The 25,059-nt window shown below is 39.9% G+C and overlaps 1 protein-coding gene across 3 annotated transcripts in view; it reads left to right on the plus strand.

Moving 5' to 3' along the window:
* PTPRB (protein tyrosine phosphatase receptor type B) overlaps positions 1-25,059 on the plus strand; it is a 124,489-nt gene that overhangs the window by 38,897 nt on the left and 60,533 nt on the right. For all 3 annotated transcript variants that reach the window (XM_041754206.1, XM_041754207.1, XM_041754208.1), the window contains 6 exons: positions 5,263-5,538; positions 6,417-6,674; positions 8,366-8,629; positions 10,369-10,638; positions 19,038-19,298; positions 23,857-24,123. In XM_041754206.1, coding sequence (XP_041610140.1) covers positions 5,263-5,538; positions 6,417-6,674; positions 8,366-8,629; positions 10,369-10,638; positions 19,038-19,298; positions 23,857-24,123 — 1,596 coding nt within the window. The remainder of the gene's footprint in view (positions 1-5,262; positions 5,539-6,416; positions 6,675-8,365; positions 8,630-10,368; positions 10,639-19,037; positions 19,299-23,856; positions 24,124-25,059) is intronic.

Consider the following 25,059-nt stretch of genomic DNA (forward strand, 5'->3'; position numbering starts at 1 on the left):
GGACCTTAAAACCTGGAAAGTCCACGGTTACCTGAACATCACCTCTAGTGTATGAAGTCAATAAATCAAATGCATGTTACTCTGGTGAATTCTCACACTATAGTATGTCATCTTAAAAGAAGTCAGGAAGCCAACCATAGCCAGCAACAATCACAAAGTAAAAGAAAATTGTCTCTCTATAAATATATCTAATTAACCGCTGATTGTGAGCAATTGCTTTTTCACTTTGCTCTCCTTCCCATTTTCAAAAACGCACCAACCGCCCCCCTCCCCCCAGTTGTGGCTTTTGCTGTACCTTCACCTTGATTTCCATGAGAAAAATCCCATTTATTGTGTAGGAATAGTTGGTGTCCAGTGCATTTTATGTAGAGTGCTACATAAATGCAGCTTCCAGCCTCCTAGCCACCCTGCTTTTAACTAGAATAATATCCCAGTTTCGGTAGTTACAGAAATGGGCCCTATAATTACTAAAAAGATAGATCTCTTGGCCTAGAGTTAGCGGTGAAGGTTAAGGTGCAGTGATGGGGAATAATATCCTGTTTGAGGAGGACCTGAATGCCTTCGGAGAAACTTAGACTTCATCTCACAGGGAGATCTTGGGGCCATAAGAAGGATGAGGATGGTGATGGGGAAGATAGACAAACAGGTTATTGGGCAACAGTAGAGAAAAGATGGAAAATAAGGAAGACACCCAGAAAACTCTGGAGCAACTCAGACACCAGGCAGTGGCATCCCAGGTAAAGGCAGCAAGATTAGGGAAACAAAAGGAAGAGCCGAGAAAAATTGTTTTTTAAAGAATCCAGAGTAACTTTCACAGCCACAGAATTCGGTTTAGCTGTGGTTAGTGTTGTTAATCATTTTATCTCTGCTACAACGTTCAGACCATCGAATGGAAATTCTATGAATTTACCGATTATTTTCCATAGACCTCTGGTTTGAGGATTTTATTATTACACTGAAGATGCATTGAAGACATCACCTGTCCCGGAGTGGCTTGGGCAGGTGTACTACTTGTTAAGTGTGTGTGATATAAATGAGACACTTGACACCTTCGACCTCTTGCTCCAGCTGAGAAAGCAAATTGTAAGCTATCAGCTCCAACCCAGGGACACCGTGATGCTATCAGGACTTCAAGAAAAGCTTTTGGCACTAACCCATGGATGGCCTGCCATCTTGTTAAAAGGTTGAATTTGTTTCCAAAATAAATGCTATCATTTCAAATTCTAAGCACCAGAAACCCCCATATCACTAAATAATAATGTATTCGTGGCCATACAAAGGCATTTTTAAAGCAGGTGTTACTTGCTATTTGTATGCAAGTATGTATGTATGTATGAGTTGCTCCTTCCTGAGTCCCATTTTTTAAAAAGGGAAACAAAGAAGACATCATCTTGGTTCAGAAATCCAGCCGAACTTCATCTTTCCCTCAAAGAACGGAAAAATTAGGTCGACATCAAGACCACTTACAAAATCCTCAGGCTTCCTGATACTAGTAGATTCATGGAAACATAGCAGCTATTTTAAATATCGCAGAACTTTACCTTTGACATTCCGTACTCCAGGTCTGTCTGAAACTGAGAAGCACAAAGATGTCTCAAACTTATGGCTAAGGATACATCTATGATACATCGGCTGTGATTAAATTACTGCTTTGTGGTTTTCAACGGTTCTTGTGGTTTATAAAACTTCACTAGTCACACATAAGAGGGATACATGGAAAAGGCGGCCAGTGTGTATCCGTGTGCTTTGGCACCTGTAGCCATCGGTGTGAATTGTGTAAGTCAAGCAGGGTTTCCGAAATACAGGCAATCTGTCATATGAGCAAAAGATTCCGTACATATAACTACATTTTCAAATAGTTTAGAAATCTCTCTCTTGCATTCATATATGTGTGTGTGTGTGTGTATATACATATGATATTCATGTGTATATAAGTATATATGTAATATATTTGAAATTCACTTATATCTACATAATATAGATGTAATTCATATAAATATATGTATATATGAATACATTCATTTTATAATTTTATACATTTTATACATACATATAAATACATATAAATACATATAATACATTTTATATATACATATAAATATATGTATATATAAATACATACATATATATGAATTAGCACCCCTTTTGGAGGCACCTAATTTGTTTCTAATAAAATATTGAGAACTTTTTTTATTATTATTATTACAGCAGTTTTCCTTGGGCTGAGGCTGAAAAGCAGTCTGAAAACTGTAACTTCTGCAGCATTGGTAGCAAGTGTGGCCAAGTGCCAGCCCAGGACTTTATCACAGTATAAATGGAGTTTTAAGTGTTTGTTTCCAGCGCAGGTTCTCGCAGCCCAGGCACTTCCCAGCCTCATTGTTCCTTTGTTCTAGCGGATGTACAAAGGATTGACTGTTTTGTTTTCTGGCTCAGAGAGATTAGATAAAGTCTGCATTTCTGAACTTCACCCTGTACGCACGCAACCTTAAAATTCATTTTCTCTAGCTTCTATTTTGCAGATTATATATGGCTTAGGTTTTACTGATCATACTGTGATCTTCTTTAACCCTTATCTGGCTTGTAGCCATCAGCGACAGTATTGATCTGGTCCGAGCTATTGCTGCAAAGCAGCCGTCCCTCTCACCCTTGTCCTCAAAATGCCTCTTCCGCAAAAATGTGTCATCTCGATCGGCTGTGACAAGGTTGTTCTTGACTTTCATTGGCTTCCAGAATCTCCTGGTAGTGAAGTACCTTATTCTTGCCGGGCAACAATTACAACAAAAAACTTTCTGGGAGGGGAAATTCTGTTCTTTCTTCTTGTTATACCGTTCTTAATTACAGACTATGGTATTGGATAGGATAGAAAAATGTAAATAATATTGCCAGAAAAAAAACAACTGCTGTTTTTCCACAAAAACCTATAAATGAGAATCATCTTGGGAATTTTTAAATTTTATCTTAGTAGTTAGAAAGTTAGGTCATGGGAATAAGCTGATAAGATTTTATCAAGTTTTTGTGTTTTTCTTCATGAAGAAGGCAATTGAGGCTATTAGTTTAGCTTTAAAAAATTGTATCCCACAATTTTTTAAATTCCACTGCCTCTAACTTATCAGTGATTCAGAGGAAGCCCGTTTTTATGATCAAGTAAGGAGCATAAGTTCATATTACTTATGCCAGGTATCATTGGCTCTATACTTCCTTAAAACACCCGAGAAGACGAATCTGATTATGACACTGCCCAGACAGACGGGGGTGGGGGTGGGGGGGTGTGGAGGCTTACATCGAGGGAGTAACTTGTCCAAAGTCTCATGACTAATACATGATGGACCCGAGGATCTGAACCGGGTTCTATCTGACCCCAAAGCCCACACCCTCTGCCACTATGTTTCTCTGCTTCCGTGGTGGGACCTCCTCCTGTTTACAGAAATAATAACAACAACAGTAGCTGACATTGAACACCTGCTATGTGCCAGACACCGTTCTAAGGGCTCTTGATAAGACACTCAATTTAACCTTCGTAGATATCTTGCCAAAAAAGTGTATTATTATCAGCCTTGCATAGGTGAGCTGGTGGAGGCACAGAGAGCTTAAGGAATTGCCCGAAGTACTCAGCTACAGAACAGGAGAGTCAAATTCAGGCCCATGCTGTCAGACTACAGAGCCCACCCTCTTCAGGTGAACCTCTGCTGTGCTGGGGCATCAGCCACACAACCTGGTGCTTTGGACTCTGAACTACCGCTGTCTCAGCTTCCTTGTCAGCTGACATTTATATTGTTATTAGTTCTTGTATTATAAAATGTTATGTGGCTTGTGGGCTTTTTGCAGTATGGTGTACTCATATAAAAACACAAAAAAAGACATTAGATTGGCCATAATCTGTATTTAGCTTATGGGTCGTGTCTCTATGTGACCCATAGAGAGTCATAGGAGCTATCTGACCATAAATACTTTTTTTAATAAGATTTTTTATTTATTTACTCATGAGAGACACACAGAGAGAGGCAGAGACACAGGCAGAGGGAGAAGCAGGCCCCATGCAGGGAGCCCAACATGGGACTCGATCCCAGGACTCCAGGATCACGCCCTGGGCTGAAGGCAGTGCTAAACCGCTGAGCCACCCTAAATACCTTTTTAATACAGAATAAGGTTACCTTGTTCCTATCTGTATTAATGTCAGTCACAGCAAACATCTTAAAACAGACTGTTCTAAGAAGATTCTAGAATCTGAAGTTATTTCATGAGCAAAATAGAATTTACCAAGATGTAGATAAGAACTGAAATCCCTGTAGCCTTGCCACTAAAACATCTGACCTGGCTTTGAACTTTAGCCTCCGATATCTTGATCCGACTTTCTAGATCAAGAACCAAGTTGGATTTCTGAAAATTACTCATATATAAATGTCTCTCAATGCTGCTATTCCCTGCATTCAGGGTAGGGAGGGCCTTCTTTCTCTGATGGCCCCACGGCATCACAGAATGGCTGATCATTCATACTACTGACATCGTTCCTAACCCAGGGACAAGGTGCTCATCCTATTTCAAGTTCCACGGTGAAGATTCAGTACACTGGACAACACGGGAAATAGGAAATGGGACTCCTCAAACTCACCCAACTCTCACCCAACTCTCACCCAACTCTCGTTGAACCTAAGTGAACAAGCTAGGTGCAGGACCAACCCCCTCCACTCACTCTGGAGGCTTCAGCAGCTCCAAAACATCCCTGAACTTAAATTGAGAAAATCTAAGGACAGAGGGAATCCCAGGTGTTGGGAGAATTCATTTTTACAAGTGACCTAGGCTAAGCTCGTAATCAGGTCTATATTTTTTGTGGTTTTATGATATTTAAAAACAACCCAAAGTCATATATATATATATTTAACTCCCCAAATCCACAACCTAAAAAAGAAAAAGTTTGATACACATTTCAAACTATTTCTTAGTATCTGTATTTCCTGTTGAGATGTTTAGTACTTATCCAGGCATAGCCTGGGTGTTTGTCAGTGTGTGAAAAGTGCTAACCTTCCAAGCCAAAGAAAATATAACCTTACTTGGAATTCTAAGCTCAGAGCTGTCTTAACAAAAAAGTTGTATTAGAAAAAGAAGTTTGTATGATGAGAAGCTAAGTGGAGTAATACCGATTTGTTTCACGCGCAGCAGATTCTTCAAAGTTTTTAAAGAAAAAGATTCTGGGTTACAGCAAACTAGCATGTGTCTGCAAAAGCCTTGAAGCCATGTTCTCTCTTTTGGATTTTTGCCTTGCAGATCCTTTACCACCTGCTAAGTTTGAAGTCAATAAAGAGAAGACGACTTCAACGAGCTTGCATGTTTGGTGGACTCCTTCTTCTGGAAAAGTCACCTGGTATGAGATAGAGTTGTTTGACAATGACCAAAAGATACAGGAGACTCAAATTCAAGAAAGTACTTCATTGAACGAACATACATTTTTTAACCTCACTGCTGGTAGTAAATACAGTATGGCCATCACAGCTGTTTCTGGAGAGAAACGTTCCCTTACGATTTACACCAATGGATCCACAGGTAAGACTTGCTTACAGATAGTTGAGTATTTATTGTCTATAATAATCCCTTTTAGTATTATATTAAAATTGAAGAGATAAAAGTAAGATTGCCTCCAGACCAAAGATGGTACATAGGGAGGTAGGTGGGTAGGTAGATAGACAGACGAGTGCTGCGCAGTATGGTGGGAAGGCTAGACTAAAAATAAGGAGATGTGGCTGTGCTGCTAGCCTGCTAGGTGATTTTGAGCAAGTTCTGGGACTTCTCTGGACCTGGATTTTCTCCAAAATGAAGTAGATGTCTCCTAATGGCCTTTCTAACTCAAATCTTAGGCAACAGCAGTTTCTACCTCAGTTTCTGATTTTGTTCCATAATGTGTATGGCCATTAGTGTTTTCCTCCTGTGTGATGCTCTTCTCATAACATCAAGTCATGATGTTTCCTACATTCTCTGACATCTGGAACTAGTGTCTTCTTGCACCCACACATCCAGATGTCAACGACATGCTTCACCTCCTTCCATGAAACACTGTCCTTCTGATCATGGTCTCTCCTCTCGTTTTCTCTCTGGCTTTCTTGCTATTTTTCTGTTTTTCATCTTCCGTAGTTCTTCTCTCTCGTCTCTCTTTGCTGCTCAGCCATGTCCTACTTTATTGGCAAAAATTACCCTAATACCTATTAAGTAGGGGAGAGGTAAACTATGATGTAGCTTTAGGTGTGGACTTTGAAAAAAGCACTAATTCAGATTCCAGTGAAATTTCAACAGCACTGTTTTCATTACTTTTTGCACAAATGAGATGTACAGAAGCATACCTAAAGGTGTGATTTCCAACTAAATGTGTCTCTGTCTTCTATAAGGAATTATGAGTGACCCTTTGGAAATGCATTTTGTTTTCCCAGTGCCATCCCCAGTGAAAGATATCAATATTTCAGCAAAAACCAATTCTCTCCTGATTTCCTGGTCCCATGGCTCTGGGAATGTGGAAAGCTACCGGCTGATGCTGACGGATAAAGAGAACCTCGTTTGTGGCAATGTCATGGACAAATATGCTACTTCCCACAGTTATAATGACCTGATACCTGGCCACCTCTATAACCTGACCATTGTGACCGAGGCTGCAGGGCTGCGAAACTACAGATGGAAACTGGCCAGGACAAGTGAGTTCCACTAACTAGCTAAACAAAAATAAAGCTCAAATCATTGAAATGTTTAATAACCATGGCTTGTTATATTACTGAGATAATGCTAATATGAGACAAATTGAAATTTATATGTTATAGAAGGCCTTTAAGATGTACCCAATCTTCTATTCAGAAAAAGAGGGATTCCCTTGTATTCTAAATTTTAGAGCAGCCTGAAGTAGCAAAGTTAACCAATGATACAGTCTCAGCTTGTCTTTTTAGTAAGGATTCTTACCTCCTTTTCTTAAATAAGCATCTGTTGCCTTTGTGACATCACTTACAATGAGCCAAGATTACTTTTCTTGGTGCTATACGAAGACCTGCTCCTGTGAAACAGCCATTTCTTAAACGCTGTGTCCAACAAAACATGTCCTAAGACCCAAAGCTACAGGAGCTATTCTCACAGCCTAACATAGCCAGATACACTAATCTGTGCTAAATTTTAATGAATAATTCATGTACACATTCAATCATTTGGTATCTATTGAGTATAAACTACATGCTAGACATTGTGGATATAACAGTGCCCAAGAAGGCCAAAGTCTTTGCCCTTATGCAACTCACATTCCAGTGGATTCTAATGCTTCTAGTGGGTCTAATGTGTTAATAAATTCCCTTTCTCAGTAAGCTATCTAATTTTAAGAGAAACTTTTAGGTATGTAGTGCCTTAGAAATTACTCTAATGGGAAGAGCTCTTGGCACTACCAGAGATTGATGGGAAAAATATTTGGGGGGGACACATGTACATTTACATACCTTCCACATCACACCTCAAAGATGTATAGATGTTCCCAACAAAAACGTGCCATATATCTCAGGGCGCCTACTGGCTCAGTTGGAGGAGCATGCAACTCTTGATCTCAGGGTTGTGAGTTTAAGCCCCATATTGGGTATAGAGATTGCTTAAAAATAAACTCTTTTTTAAAAAAGTACCTTAAATAGTGCTTGCTTCGGCATCACATATACTAAAAAGTACCTTAAATATATTTTAAGAATTGTTTATGTATAGCAAGAGCAAATTACACTTCTCACTGTCCTATGCAAAATCAATGTGCTGTGCCTATTTTTAAAACGAAACGTTCATTTTTATTTTGCTATTAGTGAAGACCAAAATTACAACGTAGCCAAGAGGTAGAAAAAATATTCACCAAAGTGTCTTTCTTTTGTAATCATTTTCCTTTGATGAAATAATGACACAATTCTTGAGCTTTATCATGATTTTATATGAAAGATAAAATATTTTTAACAAGCAAAATTTTCTGATGGCCAATTAGCTGACCGATCTATTGATTATGTACTTGCTATTATGAAATACATAAAGATGGGAAGAAATTAGGCAGATGACAGACTTCTTTGAGCATTCCAAGACATCATTTGCCAGTAAGGATCCCTAGGCTCAGTGAGATAGACAGATGTGGCCAGGGTTGCCCAGTTGGACAACAGCCAAGTCTGAGCCAGAATCCAGGCTCCTGACTCCCATGTTTATGCTCTTTCCACCAGCCAGACAGCCTTTCTTTGATTTTGCCGTATTATTTTTACTCATAAAGTTGTTGCTTTCTTCTGAGCAAGGAATGTGGCTTTCGGGGATTAAGATACAGGTCATGATTTGGCCATAAAACTGGTACAATATACTGAGTTAAAGTGTCTTTTCCTGTCTTCCCATTTAGCCCCCATGGAAGTATCAAATCTGAAGGTGACAAACGATGGCACTTCGACCTCTCTAAAAGTCAAGTGGCAAAGACCTTCTGGAAATGTGGATTCCTACAACATTACTCTGTTTCACCAAAGGACTATAAAAGAATCCAGAGTATTAGCACCCCAGTTTACTGAAACTCAATTTAAAGACTTAACCCCTGGACGACTTTATCAAGTTACCATCAGCTGTGTCTCTGGTGAATTGTCTGCTCAGAAGATGGCAGTGGGCAGAACAGGTGAGTGTAGGGCTCCAGAATATTCCTTGATTGCCCAAATCATTCTCTGATCCATCTTAGAACAGGACAAAGTAAGTTAGAAGGAAAACTCTTTTCCCAGCTTGGGCAATATGGTCTACATAACTGAGGGTGCCTATGGGCCAGGGTCCCATACACAGAGTAAAACAGAGGGTTACTTGCATTCATCTGAGTTATTTAAGCAAATGTGTTTGGGGTGATTCCTGAATGATGTGTATTACTGGCTCTGCCCTGTGCTATTTCATGTCACACCACGTAAGTTGTGCGAATGCATTAGCACCGATACTAATGAATAAAACATTTCTGATCAACTCTTATAGTGAAAGCCTGTTAGCACTTAACCATGTTTTCCGTAAATTATTTTATTACCTTACATCACCAGATATTTATCCAGTGCCTTCTATGTGTAAATTACTGTGCTATGAGTTTGGAAAGTTGTTAAAATGTCAGGTTCAGCAAACTACACCCTTTGGCCAAATATGGCCTGTGCCCTGTATTTGTGTAGCCCCAAGCTAAGAGTGGTTTTTATATATTTAAAAGGTTTTTTTGAAAAGAAAAAAAAGACAAATATGAGACAGGGACCATATGTGGCCTGCAAAACCTGAAATATTTACTCTGCTGACCGTTGCTTTTAAGAGAATTACATTTTAACCAGACAAACATAGACTATACACACACAAAATAAAAGTAGTACATTATAATAATAGTAATTACACTGATATTTCCATGTATCAGGCACTAACCAAACACTTTACACCATCACCATGAGAGAGGTTCTGTTATTATCATCATTTTACAGAAATTCAGAGAGATCAAGTAGCCTGTGTATAGTCATCCACACAGTAAATGGTGGAATTGGAATTTAAACCAGAGCATTTAATTCTAGAGTCCGTTCTCTGTGGTGTTAGAGATTCTAAGTAAGAGCCATATGGTGAGAAAAACAAGAGAACAAAATTCTCGCTCAGAAGATCAATAAAGATGTGTCGGAAGAAATGGTCTTTAACTGGACCTTAAAAATGTGAGGCTCTTGGCAAGTGAAGAGGGAAAGGAGGGAAGGGCATTTGAGGCAGAAGAGCCCAGGATCCCTAGAGGTCTGCAGAATGTGCAATGGGAGGCCAGCGTTGGAGAGAGTGGGGGGAGGTAGGGAGGGGGGCTGCACAGAGGAGTCAGAATTAAGACCAGAAGGATATGGGGTCTGATTTTGGAAAGCTGCAAATGCCACTACCAGGACTTAATGTTTTATTCTGTAATTAATGGAGAGATTTGCATATTTTTAAGCAAAGGAATAATTAGACCAGAGTTATATTGCTTGTCAGTTGAGAAAGAGCGGGATGTCTCATGACCACAACATGCAGTGTCTCTCGCAAAAGATACCACATCCGCCAGTGTCAAAATCATGAGAAGCAACATCAATATTGTCCCTAGGGCTGGCGTGCGATCAATAAAACGCAGCACTCGTATCACCAGGTTATTAACAGGGTTTCGGGAGATCACATTCCTGATGTATCACCAAAATGATTTTAGCTTATGTTTCTTGAGCGTCAGATGTCTTTAAAACGAGGAGAGCACACTCATTCGCAGTCCACAAACATCAGAACAGGATAGAGATGTTTTGAATTGCAGGTATGAGGTCTCTTATCTACGGTTGCCCATGAAAAGTGAATGAGCATCCTTACTTTTGGTTTTTAGAATCCCCTTTTTGACATTATTTCACCATTTAGTTCCAGAGAAAGTTGGGAACCTGGAGGCAAACAGCAATGGTTCCACAAGGTCCCTGGTAGTGAGCTGGTCGCCCCCTGCTGGAGACTGGGAGCAGTATCGGATCCTGCTCTTCAATGATTCTGTGGTGCTGCTCAACATCACCCTGGGAAAGGATGAAACACACTACACCATAGATGACGTGGGGCTCATCCCGGGAAGACAGTATGAAGTCGAAGTCACCGTGGAGAGTGGGAATCTGAAGAATTCTAAGCGTTGCCAAGGCAGGACAGGTAAGCAAATACCAACGTGTGAATGACTGTTGGAATCTTAACTTGGACCCTCTCCCGAGTAACCCCGGGGAGCTGTCAAGGTAATACTCCCATGTTCCCTGAATTTGAGATGTTATGGACTTTTAGACTGAATTAGGTTTGGTGATGTTCAATTTTATCAAATTAGAATATTAAAAATTGCTTCCACTAGTAAGTCCACTCTTTTATAAAAAGGAAGACATTGTAAGCACCAAAGGAATAGGAAACAATCTGAGACTCCTTCCCACAAAAGAAGACAGTTGGCAATTTTTTTTGCTAGTGATCAGTGTTAGAGAGCCATTGCCTGGAACTAATGTTGACTGATGAGGGAATTTTGTGTACCAAGGACCGGTTATTAAAGGGAAGTGAGGGATCCCTGGGTAGCGCAGCGGTTTGGCGCTTGCCTTTGGCCCAGGGCGCGATCCTGGAGACCCGGGATCGAGTCCCACGTCGGGCTTCCGGTGCATGGAGCCTGCTTCTCCCTCTGCCTATGTCTCTGCCTCTCTCTCTCTCTCTGTATGACTACATAAATAAATAATAAAAAATAATTTAAAAAAATAAAAATAAATAAATAAAGGGAAGTGAGATATATTTGGATTTTAGGGTAGAGGAGAATGAGGATCTGGAGACATGGGTTTTGGCATTCTTGCTGTCAACACTATACTGTCATTCCTTGGGCAAGCTCACAACACCTCTGAGTCTGTTTCCTCATCTTTCAAATAAGAGAATTGCCCTTCCAAGCTCAATATTTCTATGACCTGGAATATTCCATACTTGGAGTGAAATTCAAATATCTTCTCTCATGTTGCCTGAGGATAAAGAAATAACTACATTGACTCAATGCTCTTCTTAGGAGAATGTCAAAGAAAAGAACCAAGGCACCTCTTGAGCTTGCCAACCAGGTCTTCCAGTAATATCTTCATTTTCCAAATATTAATATCCCTTGGATAATGATCAAAGACCTATATAAGCTTAAACCAAGCTACTTTTAGCATTTCACGGAACAAGCGTCTATGTCCTCTCCAATATTATATCTTAGTCGCCTCAAATGACTTGGAATACTGTCAAGACACAGTAGGGGCTCTTAGCGTGTTGGCGTAATTATCAAGAAAGATTTTCTTACACTGTACCTCTAGGTGAATAAGGTTAGTTGAAGTAGGCTTTGATGTAATGATCCAATTCATTTCAATGTATTAAAAAGGAAGATACAAATCTAGGGACTCAATTAGAATGGAATTAGAGGACATTTCTTTGATACAAAAATCAATATAATTTTACACACTTGGTTCTTCCTTAATTTTGTTTCTCTGTTGTTTTGTGGGACCAGTACTTTACTGTTAGCAATGTCTCCTAGAACTTGTAATAATAAAACTTCTTAAAGAAATCGAAACAATTTCAGTTCTTTGGATAATGGGAGTCCTTAATCAAATACTGCTATGGCTTGCCAGGTGTACGACTATTACTCTCCCTTTCACGGATACATCAGTGTCCCTTCTCAGAAATGAAGGGAAGAAGCACTTTGTCTTTCTAATCTAACAGGGTAAAAAATACTCCTAACTTCACCTCAAATAATCAAATTTAGAGACCTTTCTCTCTGCTTTTGTGGATGACAAGACTGAATTCAGTATTTTCATTTCATAGAATTCATATGAAGAAATAAATACTCAAGGTAATGTGTGGTCAGAAATAAATGACCCAGAAAAGCACTTTCCAATAGTATTCTTTTGAATCCTCCCTTCCGGATAGGTTGTATAAACAAAATTTGAGGTGCCCGGCTGGCTCAGTCGGTGGAGCACACAACTCTTGATCTCGAGGTTGTGAGTTCAAGCCCCACAGTGGGTGTAGAGATTACCTAAAAATAAAATCTTTAAAAGACATACACACACATTTTTTGTGAATAGCTCCCCCTCTGCACCCCACCCCCCACCCCGCTCAAGAGCTCATACATGTTCAGAAAAGAAATGCTGAACTGGAACACTCCTGTGATTGGAAGAGAAGCTCACTAAGAAATACTTGAGCGGGGTGAGGGGCAGGATGGTGGAGGAGCAGGGTCTCCAGGTCACCGGTCCTCAACAAATTACCTAGAAAACCATCCAATCATCCTGAAAATCTACGAATTCGGCCTGAGATTTAAAGAGAGACCAGCTGGAACGCTACAGTGAGAAGAGTTCGCGCTTCTATCAAGGTAGGAAGACGGGGAAAAAAGAAATAAAGAAACAAAAGGCCTCCAAGGGGGAGGGGCCCCGCGAGGAGCCGGGCTGAGGCCGGGGCGAGTGTCCCCAGGACAGGAGAGCCCCGTCCCGGAGGAGCAGGAGCTGCACCGACCTTCCCCGCGGAAAGGGGCTCGCAGGGAATTGGAGCAGGATCCCCAGAAAGGCGGGGATGCCCTCGGGCTCCCTGGGACAGTAACAGAGGAACTGCGCCCCGGAGAGTGCGCCGAGCTCCCTAAGGGCTGCAGCGCTCGGCGGGACCCGGAGCAGCTCGGAGGGGCTCGGGCGGCGGCTCCGCGGAGGGGGCTGCGGGGCTGCGGGAACAGCTCGGCGGCGGCGGCTCGGGCGGAGGAAGAAGCTCCACGCGGAGGGGGCGGCGCGACTCCGGGAACAGCTCGGAGGGGCTCGGGCGGCGGCGAGAATCCAACAGCGCAGGCCCCGAAGCACAGGGCGCCGGGACACAGCCCAGGATCCGGCCTCCCCCCGGGACAGGCAGAGGCCGGGAGGGCCCAGGACAGCAAGGACGCTCCTGCCCGGAGCTGAGCAGATCAGCGGCCCCGCCCCGAAGCCCTCAGGCCCTGCAGACGGAGAGCCCCGGAGCTACTGCGGGAGCTGACTCCAGGGTCCCAGAGCTGCCGCCGCCACTGTGGCTTCCTCCCGGGGCCTCACGGGGTGAACAACCCCCACTGAGCCCTGCACCAGGCAGGGGCAGAGCAGCTCCCCCAAGTGCTAACACCTGAGAATCAGCACAGCAGGCCCCTCCCCCAGAAGACCAGCGACAGGGACCAGTGCCAGGGGAAGTCAAGGGACTTAAAGTATACAGAATCCAAAGATACTCCCCCGTGTTTTTTTGTTGTTGTTGTTTGTTTGTTTTTGTTTTTTTTTTTTTTGTTTTGTGCTTTTTTTTCTTTCTTTCTTCTTGATTTCTGATTGCTTCCCCCACCCCACCCCACCCTTTTTTTTTCTTTTTTCTCCTTTCTTTCTTTTTCTTCTCTTTTTCCCTTTTTTTTTCTTCTTTCTCTTTTTCTCTTTTCTTTCCTTCTCTCTCTTTTTCTCCTTTTCCCAATACAACTTGTTTTTGGCCACTCTGCACTGAGCAAAATGACTAGAAGGAAAACCTCACCTCAAAAAAAAGAATCAGAAACAGCCCTCTCTCCCACAGAGTTACAAAATATGGATTACAATTCAATGTCAGAAAGCCAATTCAGAAGCACTATTTTACAGCTACTGGTGGCTCTAGAAAAAACCATAAAGGACTCAAGAGACTTCATGACTGCAGAATTTAGATCCAATCAGGCAGAAATTAAAAATCAATTAAACGAGATGCAATCCAAGCTAGAAGTCCTAACGACAAGGCTTAACGAGGTGGAAGAAGGAGTGAGTGACATAGAAGACAAGTTGATGGCAAAGAGGGAAACTGAGGAAAAAAGAGACAAGCAATTAAAAGATCATGAGGATAGATTAAGGGAAATAAATGACAGCCTGAGGAAGAAAAACCTACGTTTAATTGGGGTTCCTGAGGGCGCGGAAAGGGACAGAGGGCCAGAATATGTATTTGAACAAATCCTAGCTGAAAACTTTCCTAATCTGGGAAGGGAAACAGGCATTCAGATCCAGGAAATAGAGAGATCCCCCCCTAAAATCAACAAAAACCGTTCAACACCTCGACATTTAATAGTGAAGCTTGCAAATTGCAAAGATAAGGAGAAGATCCTTAAAGCAGCAAGAGAAAAAAAGTCCCTGACTTTTATGGGGAGGAATATTAGGGTAACAGCAGACCTCTCCACAGAGACCTGGCAGGCCAGAAAGGGCTGGCAGGATATATTCAGGGTCCTAAATGAAAAGAACATGCAACCAAGAATACTTTATCCAGCAAGGCTTTCATTCAAAATGGAAGGAGAGATAAAGAGCTTCCAAGACAGGCAGGAACTGAAAGAATATGTAACCTCCAAACCAGCTCTGCAAGAAATTTTAAGGGGGACTCTTAAAATTCCCCTTTAAGAAGAAGTTCAGTGGAACAATCCACAAAAACAAGGACTGAATAGATATGATGACACTAAACTCATATCTATCAATAGTAACTCTGAATGTGAACGGGCTTAATGACCCCATCAAAAGGCGCAGGGTTTCAGACTGGATAAAAAAGCAGGACCCATCTATTTGCTGTCTACAAGAGACTCATTTTAGACAGAAGGACACCTACAACCTGAAAATAAAAGGTTGGAGAACCATTTACCATTCAAATGGTCCTCAAAAGAAAGCAGGGGTTGCCATCCTTATATCAGATAAATTAAAATTTACCCCAAAGACTATAGTGAGAGATGAAGAGGGACACTATCTCATACTCAAAGGATCTATCCAACAAGAGGACTTAACAATCCTCAATATATATGCCCCGAATGTGGGAGCTGCCAAATATTTAAACCAATTAATAACCAAACTGAAGAAATACTTTGATAATAATACACTTATACCTGGTGACTTCAATCTAGCTCTCTCTATACTAGATAGGTCTTCTAAGCACAACATATCCAAAGAAGTGAGAGCTTTAAATGATACACTGGACCAGATGGATTTCACAGATATCTACAGAACTTTACATCCAAACTCAACTGAATACACATTCTTCTCAAGTGCACATGGAACTTTCTCCAGAATAGACCACATACTGGGTCACAAATCGGGTCTGAACCGATACCAAAAGATCGGGATAGTCCCCTGTATATTCTCAGACCATAATGCCTTGAAATTAGAACTTAATCACAACAAGAAGTTTGGAAGGACCACAAACACGTGGAGGTTAAGGACCATCCTGCTAAAAGATGAAAAGGTCAACCAGGAAATTAAGGAAGAATGAAAAAGATTCATGGAAACTAATGAGAATGAAGATACAACCATTCAAAATCTTTGGGATGCAGCAAAAGCAGTCCTGAGGGGGAAATACATCGCAATACAAGCATCCATTCAAAAACTGGAAAGATCTCAAATTCAAAAGCTCACCTTACACATAAAGGAACTAGAGAAAAAGCAACAAATAGACCCCACCCCAGGCAAAAGAAGACAGTTAATTAAAATTCGAGCAGAACTCCATGATATCGAGACCAAAAGAACTGTGGAACAGATCAACAGAACCAGGAGTTGGTTCTTTGAAAGAATTAATAAGATAGATAAACCATTAGCCAACCTTATTAAAAAGAAGAGAGAGAAGACTCAAATTAATAAAATCATGAATGAGAAAGGAGAGATCACTACCAACACCAAGGAAATACAAACAATTCTAAAAACATATTATGAACAGCTGTACGCCAATAAATTAGGAAATCTAGAAGAAATGGACGCATTCCTGGAAAGCCACAAACTACCAAAACTGGAGAAGGAAGAAATAGAAAACCTGAACAGGCCAATAACCAGGGAGGAAATTGAAGCAGTCATCAAAAACCTCCCAAGACACAAGAGTCCAGGGCCAGATGGCTTCCCAGGGGAATTCTATCAAACGTTTAAAGAAGAAATCATACCTATTCTACTAAAGCTGTTTGGAAAGATAGAAAGAGGTGGAGTACTTCCAAATTCGTTCTATGAGGCCAGCATCACCTTAATTCCGAAACCAGACAAAGACCCCACCAAAAAGGAGAATTACAGACCAATATCCCTGATGAACATGGATGCAAAAATTCTCAACAAGATACTAGCCAATAGGATCCAACAACACATTAAGAAAATTATTCACCATGACCAAGTAGGATTTATCCCTGGGACACAAGGCTGGTTCAACACTCGTAAAACCATCAATGTGATTCATCATATCAGCAAGAGAAAAACCAAGAACCATATGATACTCTCATTAGATGCAGAGAAAGCATTTGACAAAATACAGCATCCATTCCTGATCAAAACCCTTCAGAGTGCTGGGATAGAGGGAACTTTCCTCGACATCTTAAAAGCCATTTACGAAAAGCCCACAGCAAATATCATTCTCAATGGGGAAGCACTGGGAGCCTTTCCCCTAAGATCAGGAACAAGACAGGGATGTCCACTCTCACCACTGCTATTCAACATAGTTCTGGAAGTCCTCGCCTCACCAATCAGACAACAAAAAGACATTAAAGGCATTCAAATTGGCAAAAGTCAAACTCTCCCTCTTCGCCGATGACATGATACTCTACATAGAAAACCCAAAAGCCTCCACCCCAAGATTGCTAGAACTCATACAGCAATTTGGTAGCGTGGCAGGATACAAAATCAATGCCCAGAAATCAATGGCATTTCTATACACTAACAATGAGACTGAAGAAAGAGAAATTAAGGAGTCAATCCCATTTACAATTGCACCCAAAAGCATAAGATCCCTAGGAATAAACCTAACCAAAGAGGTAAAAGATCTATACCCTAAAAACTATAGAACACTTCTGAAAGCAATTGAGGAAGACACAAAGAGATGGAAAAATATTCCATGCTCATGGATTGGAAGAATTAATATTGTGAACATGTCAATGTTACCCAGGGCAATTTACACGTTTAATGCAATCCCTATCAAAATACCATGGACTTTCTTCAGAGAGTTAGAACAAATTATTTTAAGATTTGTGTGGAATCAGAAAAGACCCCGAATAGCCAGGGGAATTTTAAAAAAGAAAACCGTAGCTGGGGGCATCACAATGCCAGATTTCAGGTTGTACTACAAAGCTGTGGTCATCAAGACAGTGTGGTACTGGCACAAAAACAGACACATAAATCAATGGAACAGAATAGAGAACCCAGAAGTGGACCCTGAAATGTATGGTCATCTAATATTCGATGAAGGAGGAAAGACTATCCATTGGAAGAAAGACAGTCTCTTCAATAAATGGTGCTGGGAAAATTGGACATCCACATGCAGAAGAATGAAACTGGACCACTCTCTTTCACCATACACAAAGATAAACTCAAAATGGATGAGAGATCTAAATGTGAGACAAGAGTCCATCAAAATCATAGAAGAGAACACAGGCAACATCCTCTTTGAACTCGGCCACAGTAACTTCTTGCAAGATACATCCACAAAGGCAAAAGAAACAAAAGCAAAAATGAACTATTGGGACTTCATCAAGATAAGAAGCTTTTGCACAGCAAAGGATACAGTCAACAAAACTAAAAGACAACCTACAGAATGGGAGAAGATATTTGCAAATGACATATCAGATAAAGGGCTAGCTTCCAAAATCTATAAAGAACTTATTAAACTCAACACCAAAGAAACAAACAATCCAATCATGAAATGGGCAAAAGACATGAAGAGAAATCTCACAGAGGAAGACATGGACATGGCCAACATGCACATGAGAAAATGCTCTGCATCACTTGCCATCAGGGAAATACAAATCAAAACCACAATGAGATACCACCTCACACCAGTGAGAATGGGGAAAATTAACAAGGCAGGAAACAACAAATGTTGGAGAGGATGCGGAGAAAAGGGAACCCTCTTACACTCTTGGTGGGAATGTGAACTGGTGCAGCCACGCTGGAAAACTGTGTGGAGGTTCCTCAAAGAGTTAAAAATAGACCTGCCCTAGGACCCAGCAATTGCACTGTTGGGGATTTACCCCAAACATTCAGATGCAATGGAACGTCAGGACACCTGCACCCCGATGTTTCTATCAGCAGTGGCCACAATAGCCAAACTGTGGAAGGAGCCTCGGTGTCCATCGAAAGATGAATGGATAAAGAAGATGTGGTTTATGTATACAATGGAATATTTCTCAGCAATTAGAAACGACAAATACCCACCATTTGCTTCAACGTGGATGGAACTGGAGGGTATTATGCTGAGTGAAATAAGTCAATCGGAGAAGGACAAACTGTATGTTCTCATTCATTTGGGGAATATGAATAATAGTGAAAGGGAATATAAAGGAAGGGAAAAGAAATGTTGGGAAATATCAGGAAGGGAGACAGAACATAAAGACTCCTAACTCTGGGAAACGAACTAGGGGTGGTGGAAGGGGAGGAGGGCGGGTGTTGGAGGGGAATGGGTGACGGGCACTGAGGTGGACACTTGACGGGATGAGCACTGGGTGTTTTACTGTATGTTGGTAAATTGAACACCAATAAAAATTAATTAAAAAAAAAAAAGAAATACTTGAGCGTTTCTGCATCAAACCAATGACACAGTCTCCATCACTTTTTCCTTAGTCCCCCTGGCTGTCCTCCAGCTTCGTGTCAAACATGCCAACGAGACCTCACTGGGCGTCATGTGGCAAACCCCGGCAGCAGAATGGGAGAAATACACCATTTCACTAGCTGACAGGGACCTCTTACTCATCCACAAGTCGCTCCCCAAAGATGCCAAAGAATTCACTTTTACTGACCTGGTACCTGGACGAAAATACATAGCTACAGTCACCAGTATTAGTGGAGACTTAAAAAATTCCTCTTCAACTAAAGGAAGAACAGGTAACATTGTTTATAAAGTTTAGACATTAAAAAGTATCCTGTCTACTGAATTGCTTAACATTTAATTTACAAGTGTTTCTTAAATGCCTCTGATATAGTGGTCATTGTTTATGAATTTTTTACTATTGTTGGTTTTCTCTTATGCTAATTTCAACTCTTTGTTATTTTGTTTGTTGGGTTTTTTCTTTTACTTGGTTTTATTTTTAAATGGAAAAAGAGAACAGAGAACAACTTTTCTCAGGAGTTCTGCTGCAAAGGAAAGCAGAGAAATAGGGCATCGTCCAAAAGAGGAAGTATGTTTGAAAGGAGGATTTTATTTAAGGTTAGAAGAAATAACAATATGTTTTATGCTGATGGGAATGTTCTAGAGGAGAGAGGAATGGTGATGATATCAACAGGGTGGAAGAGTTGCTGCAGTTATTCTATGAGTAAGCAAGCTTTGGGAGCTAGAGCACAAATAAAGGAATTGGCTTTAGAAAGGAGCATGAGAAAAAAAGAAAGGAGCATGAGTAGTTTGACTTTCAAGTCCGCTGGGATAAAAAAAGAGTATTGGATGCATATGCCAGTAAGTAGACAGATGCGGTGGTGGACAAATAGCCTTTGGTAGCGCTCTTCTTTTTCTCAGTGAAACAGGAAGCAAAGTTACAATCAAAGACTTGCTGTTCCCATCTGTACACTCTTGTTGTCCTGTATTCTGTTTCTCTCCTTTTTTCAACCCCACAAAAAATTACCACTTATCATCTCATCTTTCCTTCCTGTATCTCGCAAGTTCCGTTTGGGATTAGTTTCCCTCATTTTGGAGAACAGTCTTCAGATTTCTCTATTAGAGTCTTTCAGAACAAACTCTTTACACTTTCATTTATCTGCACATCTTTCTATAGCTCTCAATGTTGAAAGATATTTTGCCAGGGTTACAATTCTATGCTGAACGCTATTTTCTCTCAGCATATTGAAGATATTATTGTAGTCTCTCTGACATTTATTCTTGCTGTTTAAAAGTCAGTCTAATTTTTATTTCTCTCTGGATAATCTGTTTACTCTGACTGCTTTTGAGATTTACTCTTTGCCTTTGGTGTTCTGTTGTTTGCAGTAATAACTAGATATAGACTTCTTTATCATGCTTGAGATCATGATGATTTGTGTACTTGCAGATTAATATCTTTCATCAACCCTGGAAATTCTCAGCCGGCCATTAACTCTCTGATATTGCCTCTTGCCTTTTCTCCAGTCCCTCTCTATTCAACTTTTGGTAGTCTAGAATACATATTTTTTCATATTTTCCATGTATTTGCTCTCTGGGCTATATAGTCTGACTAATTTCCTCAGCCCTGTGTTTTAGTTCCTTAATTCTTTCTTTAGCTCCATCTAATATTTTTTAAAATCCATCCATTGAGTTTTAAGTTTTAATTGTTAATTTCTTCACTTTCAAACATTCTCTCTGGCTCTCTTTCCAAATCTGTTTTGTGCTCTGTTGCTCTTTAGTCATATTTCCATTATCCTCCTTTATTGCAGTCAGTAAATAAACCATTTTTATTTTACCTTCTGTGTCTGATAATTCTAATATCTGAAATCTTCAGGAGTTCAATCCTGTTGTCTATTGAGTTTGCTGCCTTTTGCTCATGGTGCTTTACTTCCTTAAGTGTTTGTGATTTTTCACTATAAACCCATACATCGGGATCCCTGGGTGGCGCAGCGGTTTGGCGCCTGCCTTTGGCCCAGGGCGCGATCCTGGAGACCCTGGGATCGAATCCCACATCAGGCTCCCGGTGCATGGAGCCTGCTTCTCCCTCCGCCTGTGTCTCTGCCTCTCTCTCTCTCTCTGTGACTATCATAAATAAAAATAAAAAAAAAAAATTAAAAAAAATTAAAAAAAAAAACAACCCATACATCTTGGAACTTACCCTATGGGGATTCTTTGAGGCTTTCTTTAAAGATGGATTTTAGAAAGAATTTTCTTTTCATTTAATTCTTTGAAGTGCACAGGACTGCTATCAACCCAGACTTATTTTAACCTAAACTGTCAACTTGAAGCTTTTTTGATCACTCAGGTTTTATGAATTTGGTTTGCAAACTCACTGAAACAGTCTTGAGGTTATGAATTCTCAACAGAAATTTTTTCTCTAGCACCCAGTGCCAAGGGGGCTGGGGCGATATGAGGAGCAGAGAGGGAATATTGATTTCACTTACATTTAGAATGTAACATTTCAGGATTTAATATTATTCAGGTCACCCATCAGGTTCCTGAGTTTGGGAAAGTCCTACACTTTACCCCCTATTTCATAGACCCTGCAAAGCTGTAAAATCAAAGCTTAAATTTATGTTTTAAAGATGCCTTCAAGATGAAAGTATGCTTTAGTGAACCAATTACCTATCACTTACTTTTTTAGATCTCTGAGAATTCCTTACGTTCTTGACAACTCACTCATACATTTACATTTTTATATTTTATCCAACACATGTAGTTGTGTTTATTGGGGGGTGTTTCATGGTATGTAGCCCACTCTACTGCGGGAGTTAGAAATCCAAGGGACTGTTTTAGTCTTAAGATCATTTTCATCATTCCCAGCATTCACATTGCTGGGTCATATGGTGAGTGTATTTTTAACTTTGTAAGAAACTACCAAACTGCTTTCTAGAATGGTTGTAAAATGTTACATTCCCACCACCAGTGTAGGAGTTCCTCCATAATCTCAACATTACTCAGTATTACAATGGGGTTTTTAAAACCATTTTAATAAGCATGTGATGGTATCTCATGTGATTTTGATTTGCCTTTCTCTAAGGCCTAATGGTTTTGAACATCTTTTCATATGCTTATTTACCATTCATGTATCCTCTTTGGGGAAGAACATATTTTCAAATATTTGTCCTTTTTTTGATGGGGTTCTTTGCTTTTTATCACTGAATTTTGAGAATTCTTTATATTCCAGGTATTAGTCCTTTGTCAGAAATGTGAGGTGAAATGGTTTCTCTCAGGCTGTGGCTTGTCTTTTCATTAATTTATTAGTGTATTTTGCAGGATACATTTTTAATTTTGATGTTTAATTTATCAGTTTTCTTCTTTCACAGACCATGCTTTTGGTGCCCTATTGAAGAAATCTTTGCCTTACACAAAGTCACAAAGATTTTACCTAGAATATTTACAGTTATAGGCTTTTAATTGAGGTGAATGATCCACCTTGAGTTCATTTTTATATGTGTATGAGATTTGGGTTAAGGTTTATTTCTTTGCATATGGACATCTAATAATTCCAGCCCTATTTGTTGAAAAGACTATTCTTCCTCCACTGAATTGCCCTCTCATCTCTGTTAAAAAAAAAAATCAATGAACTATATATATGTTGATCTATTTCTGGACTCTCATTTCTGTTCCATTGATTGGTGTGTCTATCTTTTTGCCAGTATCACACTGCTTTCATTATTTTAACTTTCTAGTAAGTCTTGAGATCAGATGATGTTACTCTTCCAGCTTTGTTCTTCTTTTTCAAAATCATTTACCATATTAATTCCTTTGCTTTCCATATGAAATTTCAAATGAGAATTGAATCTTCTGATCCATGTACAGTACTATTTTTTAATGAGTGTATTTGTATCTTAATCCAAAAGTCAACAAATTCTGAGAGGGATTGTGCCAAGCTCCCAATCCTTTTAATTACCATAATTCAGGAAAGAGGCACAAAGATGATATATGTTGATCAAGAGCCAGCTTCAGGATCTATGTAAGATATTTTTAATTGTAGGTTAGAAATCGTAATAGTTGCTAATTAGGAAAAGGTCACAGACTCACAGGACAGACAGATCAGGCTGTGGGCTCCAGGAGTTTGTTAGCACTGTGATAATAGTCTAAATTACTTACATTTTATGGTCTTTGGTTTCCTCCTCAGTAAAGAGAATAATGAAATCATATTTATAGAGTTTGGAATGAAGATCAGATATTATAATTTCTAAAAGCTATAGAATCTATAATTGGCACATAGCAGACACTCAGTAGTTCTCACTACTAGTTGCTATGATTATGATTATTATTATTATTATTATATTATAATATAATTTATACTGTTGTAGCATTTTAATGTATAGTAATAATGATCCTCTTCAGAATGTGCCAGTAAAGAATTAACCAGTTTCCTAAACTACAACCTAATCATCAGGTTGAAGGGATTTCCCAGTATCACCCCATAACAACCATCAGCTCAGGTAGGTAATGTGGCTCTCAGTTCTCGTGAAGTAAGGACAGAGAAAATCACATAAAGTAAGCAATATTCAAAAATAACCTTTTTTTCATTATTGAAAATGTGAATTCAAAACTACTTAATAGGTATGCATCATCTCACCCGTGGATCTGAAGTAATTTTGATTTCACATATAAGCAGCTTCTGTATGGGAGTAGTTTGCCATATGCCACAGGAAATAGAGCTGAGAGTCTTATAGCAAAAACATATAGATATATTTTTATCGTCTTCAAGACTGTCTCCATTTTTTACTCATTTTGTTACACTTCCCTAGGGTGACTAAATGTCATCTGATTTTTTTCTTCTCTTTGTCTGCTGTGCTCTAGTGCCTGCCCAAGTGACTGGCTTGTATGTGGCCAACCAAGGGACAACCAGCAGTCTGTTTACCAACTGGACCCAAGCACTAGGAGACATAGAGTTCTATCAAGTCTTACTGATCCATGAAAACGTGGTCATCAAAAATGAAAGTGTCTCCAGTGAGACCAGCAGATACAGCTTCCATGCCCTCAAATCAGGCAGCCTCTACTCTGTGGTGGTAACAACAGTAAGCGGAGGGATCTCGTCCCGACAAGTGGTGGTAGAGGGAAGGACAGGTAAGAACACATGGGAAGTCCAGAGTATATTCTAGGACTTTTCAAAGCACCCTAAAAACAGATCCATATTTGACTTTCCTAAGAGCCAAGTTTCAATACCAACCATCCACACATGTTGCTCTCCTAGGAATGGAAATGGGTGGGGGAGGAAGGGGCAGGGGAAGGGAGGCGAGAATGAATTCTCAATTTAAATCTCCCAGAACTTCTAGAATGTGTCAGAACTTCTAGAAAAACCTTTGTGGTAACATAATAGTCATTTGATGCCTAAGCTTATCCCTCATTCAGTTGATGAATTTCTTACTGTGTATGTCCCAGTTAAGATAAATAAGTAACGAGATTTTTTTTAAAGTATATTCTCTTCCTTTTCATATTCTTGTTTCAAGACATAGAAAGGAGATGATTTTTAACTTCTATGGTCCAAAAATGAGTTCATAAAATTCCCAAATCACATATATTTTCATAAGCAACATTAAACAAGTGCTTAGTACCATACAGCACCTAAACAATGTTCCTTGACCTTGAGGAGATCACAGTCAAATAGGACAAAGAGCTAAGTAAACAAACAAGTGTCATATGGTCGCATGTGTCAAAGAAGGAAATATAATTTTCTACACAAGACCAAGAAAGAATATAAATAAACAGTATAAAATTTATATTGTTTATATTGTTCTAGTTTCTTAGAAAAAAATTAAGTACATTCAGTAAAGCTTTGACAATTATTGATAAACTCAGAATCAGATCAGTGACTTTGCCTACTTAGTTCTATATGATCATAAATTGGATTTCAGGCTCCTCCTTCTGTACCTCTGATGCTCGGATTTTGAGTATCAACTGCAGTCATCATAGATATGTCCCTTTTTAAAAATCATGAATCTTATCTACTTAATGAACCCAAGGAACATTAACTTCCTTAGCTCTCCCAGAAAAGCAACTAAG

The sequence above is a fragment of the Vulpes lagopus genome, chromosome 5 (assembly GCF_018345385.1).
Source record: "Vulpes lagopus strain Blue_001 chromosome 5, ASM1834538v1, whole genome shotgun sequence".
In the NCBI taxonomy this organism is placed as follows: Eukaryota; Metazoa; Chordata; class Mammalia; order Carnivora; family Canidae; genus Vulpes; species Vulpes lagopus.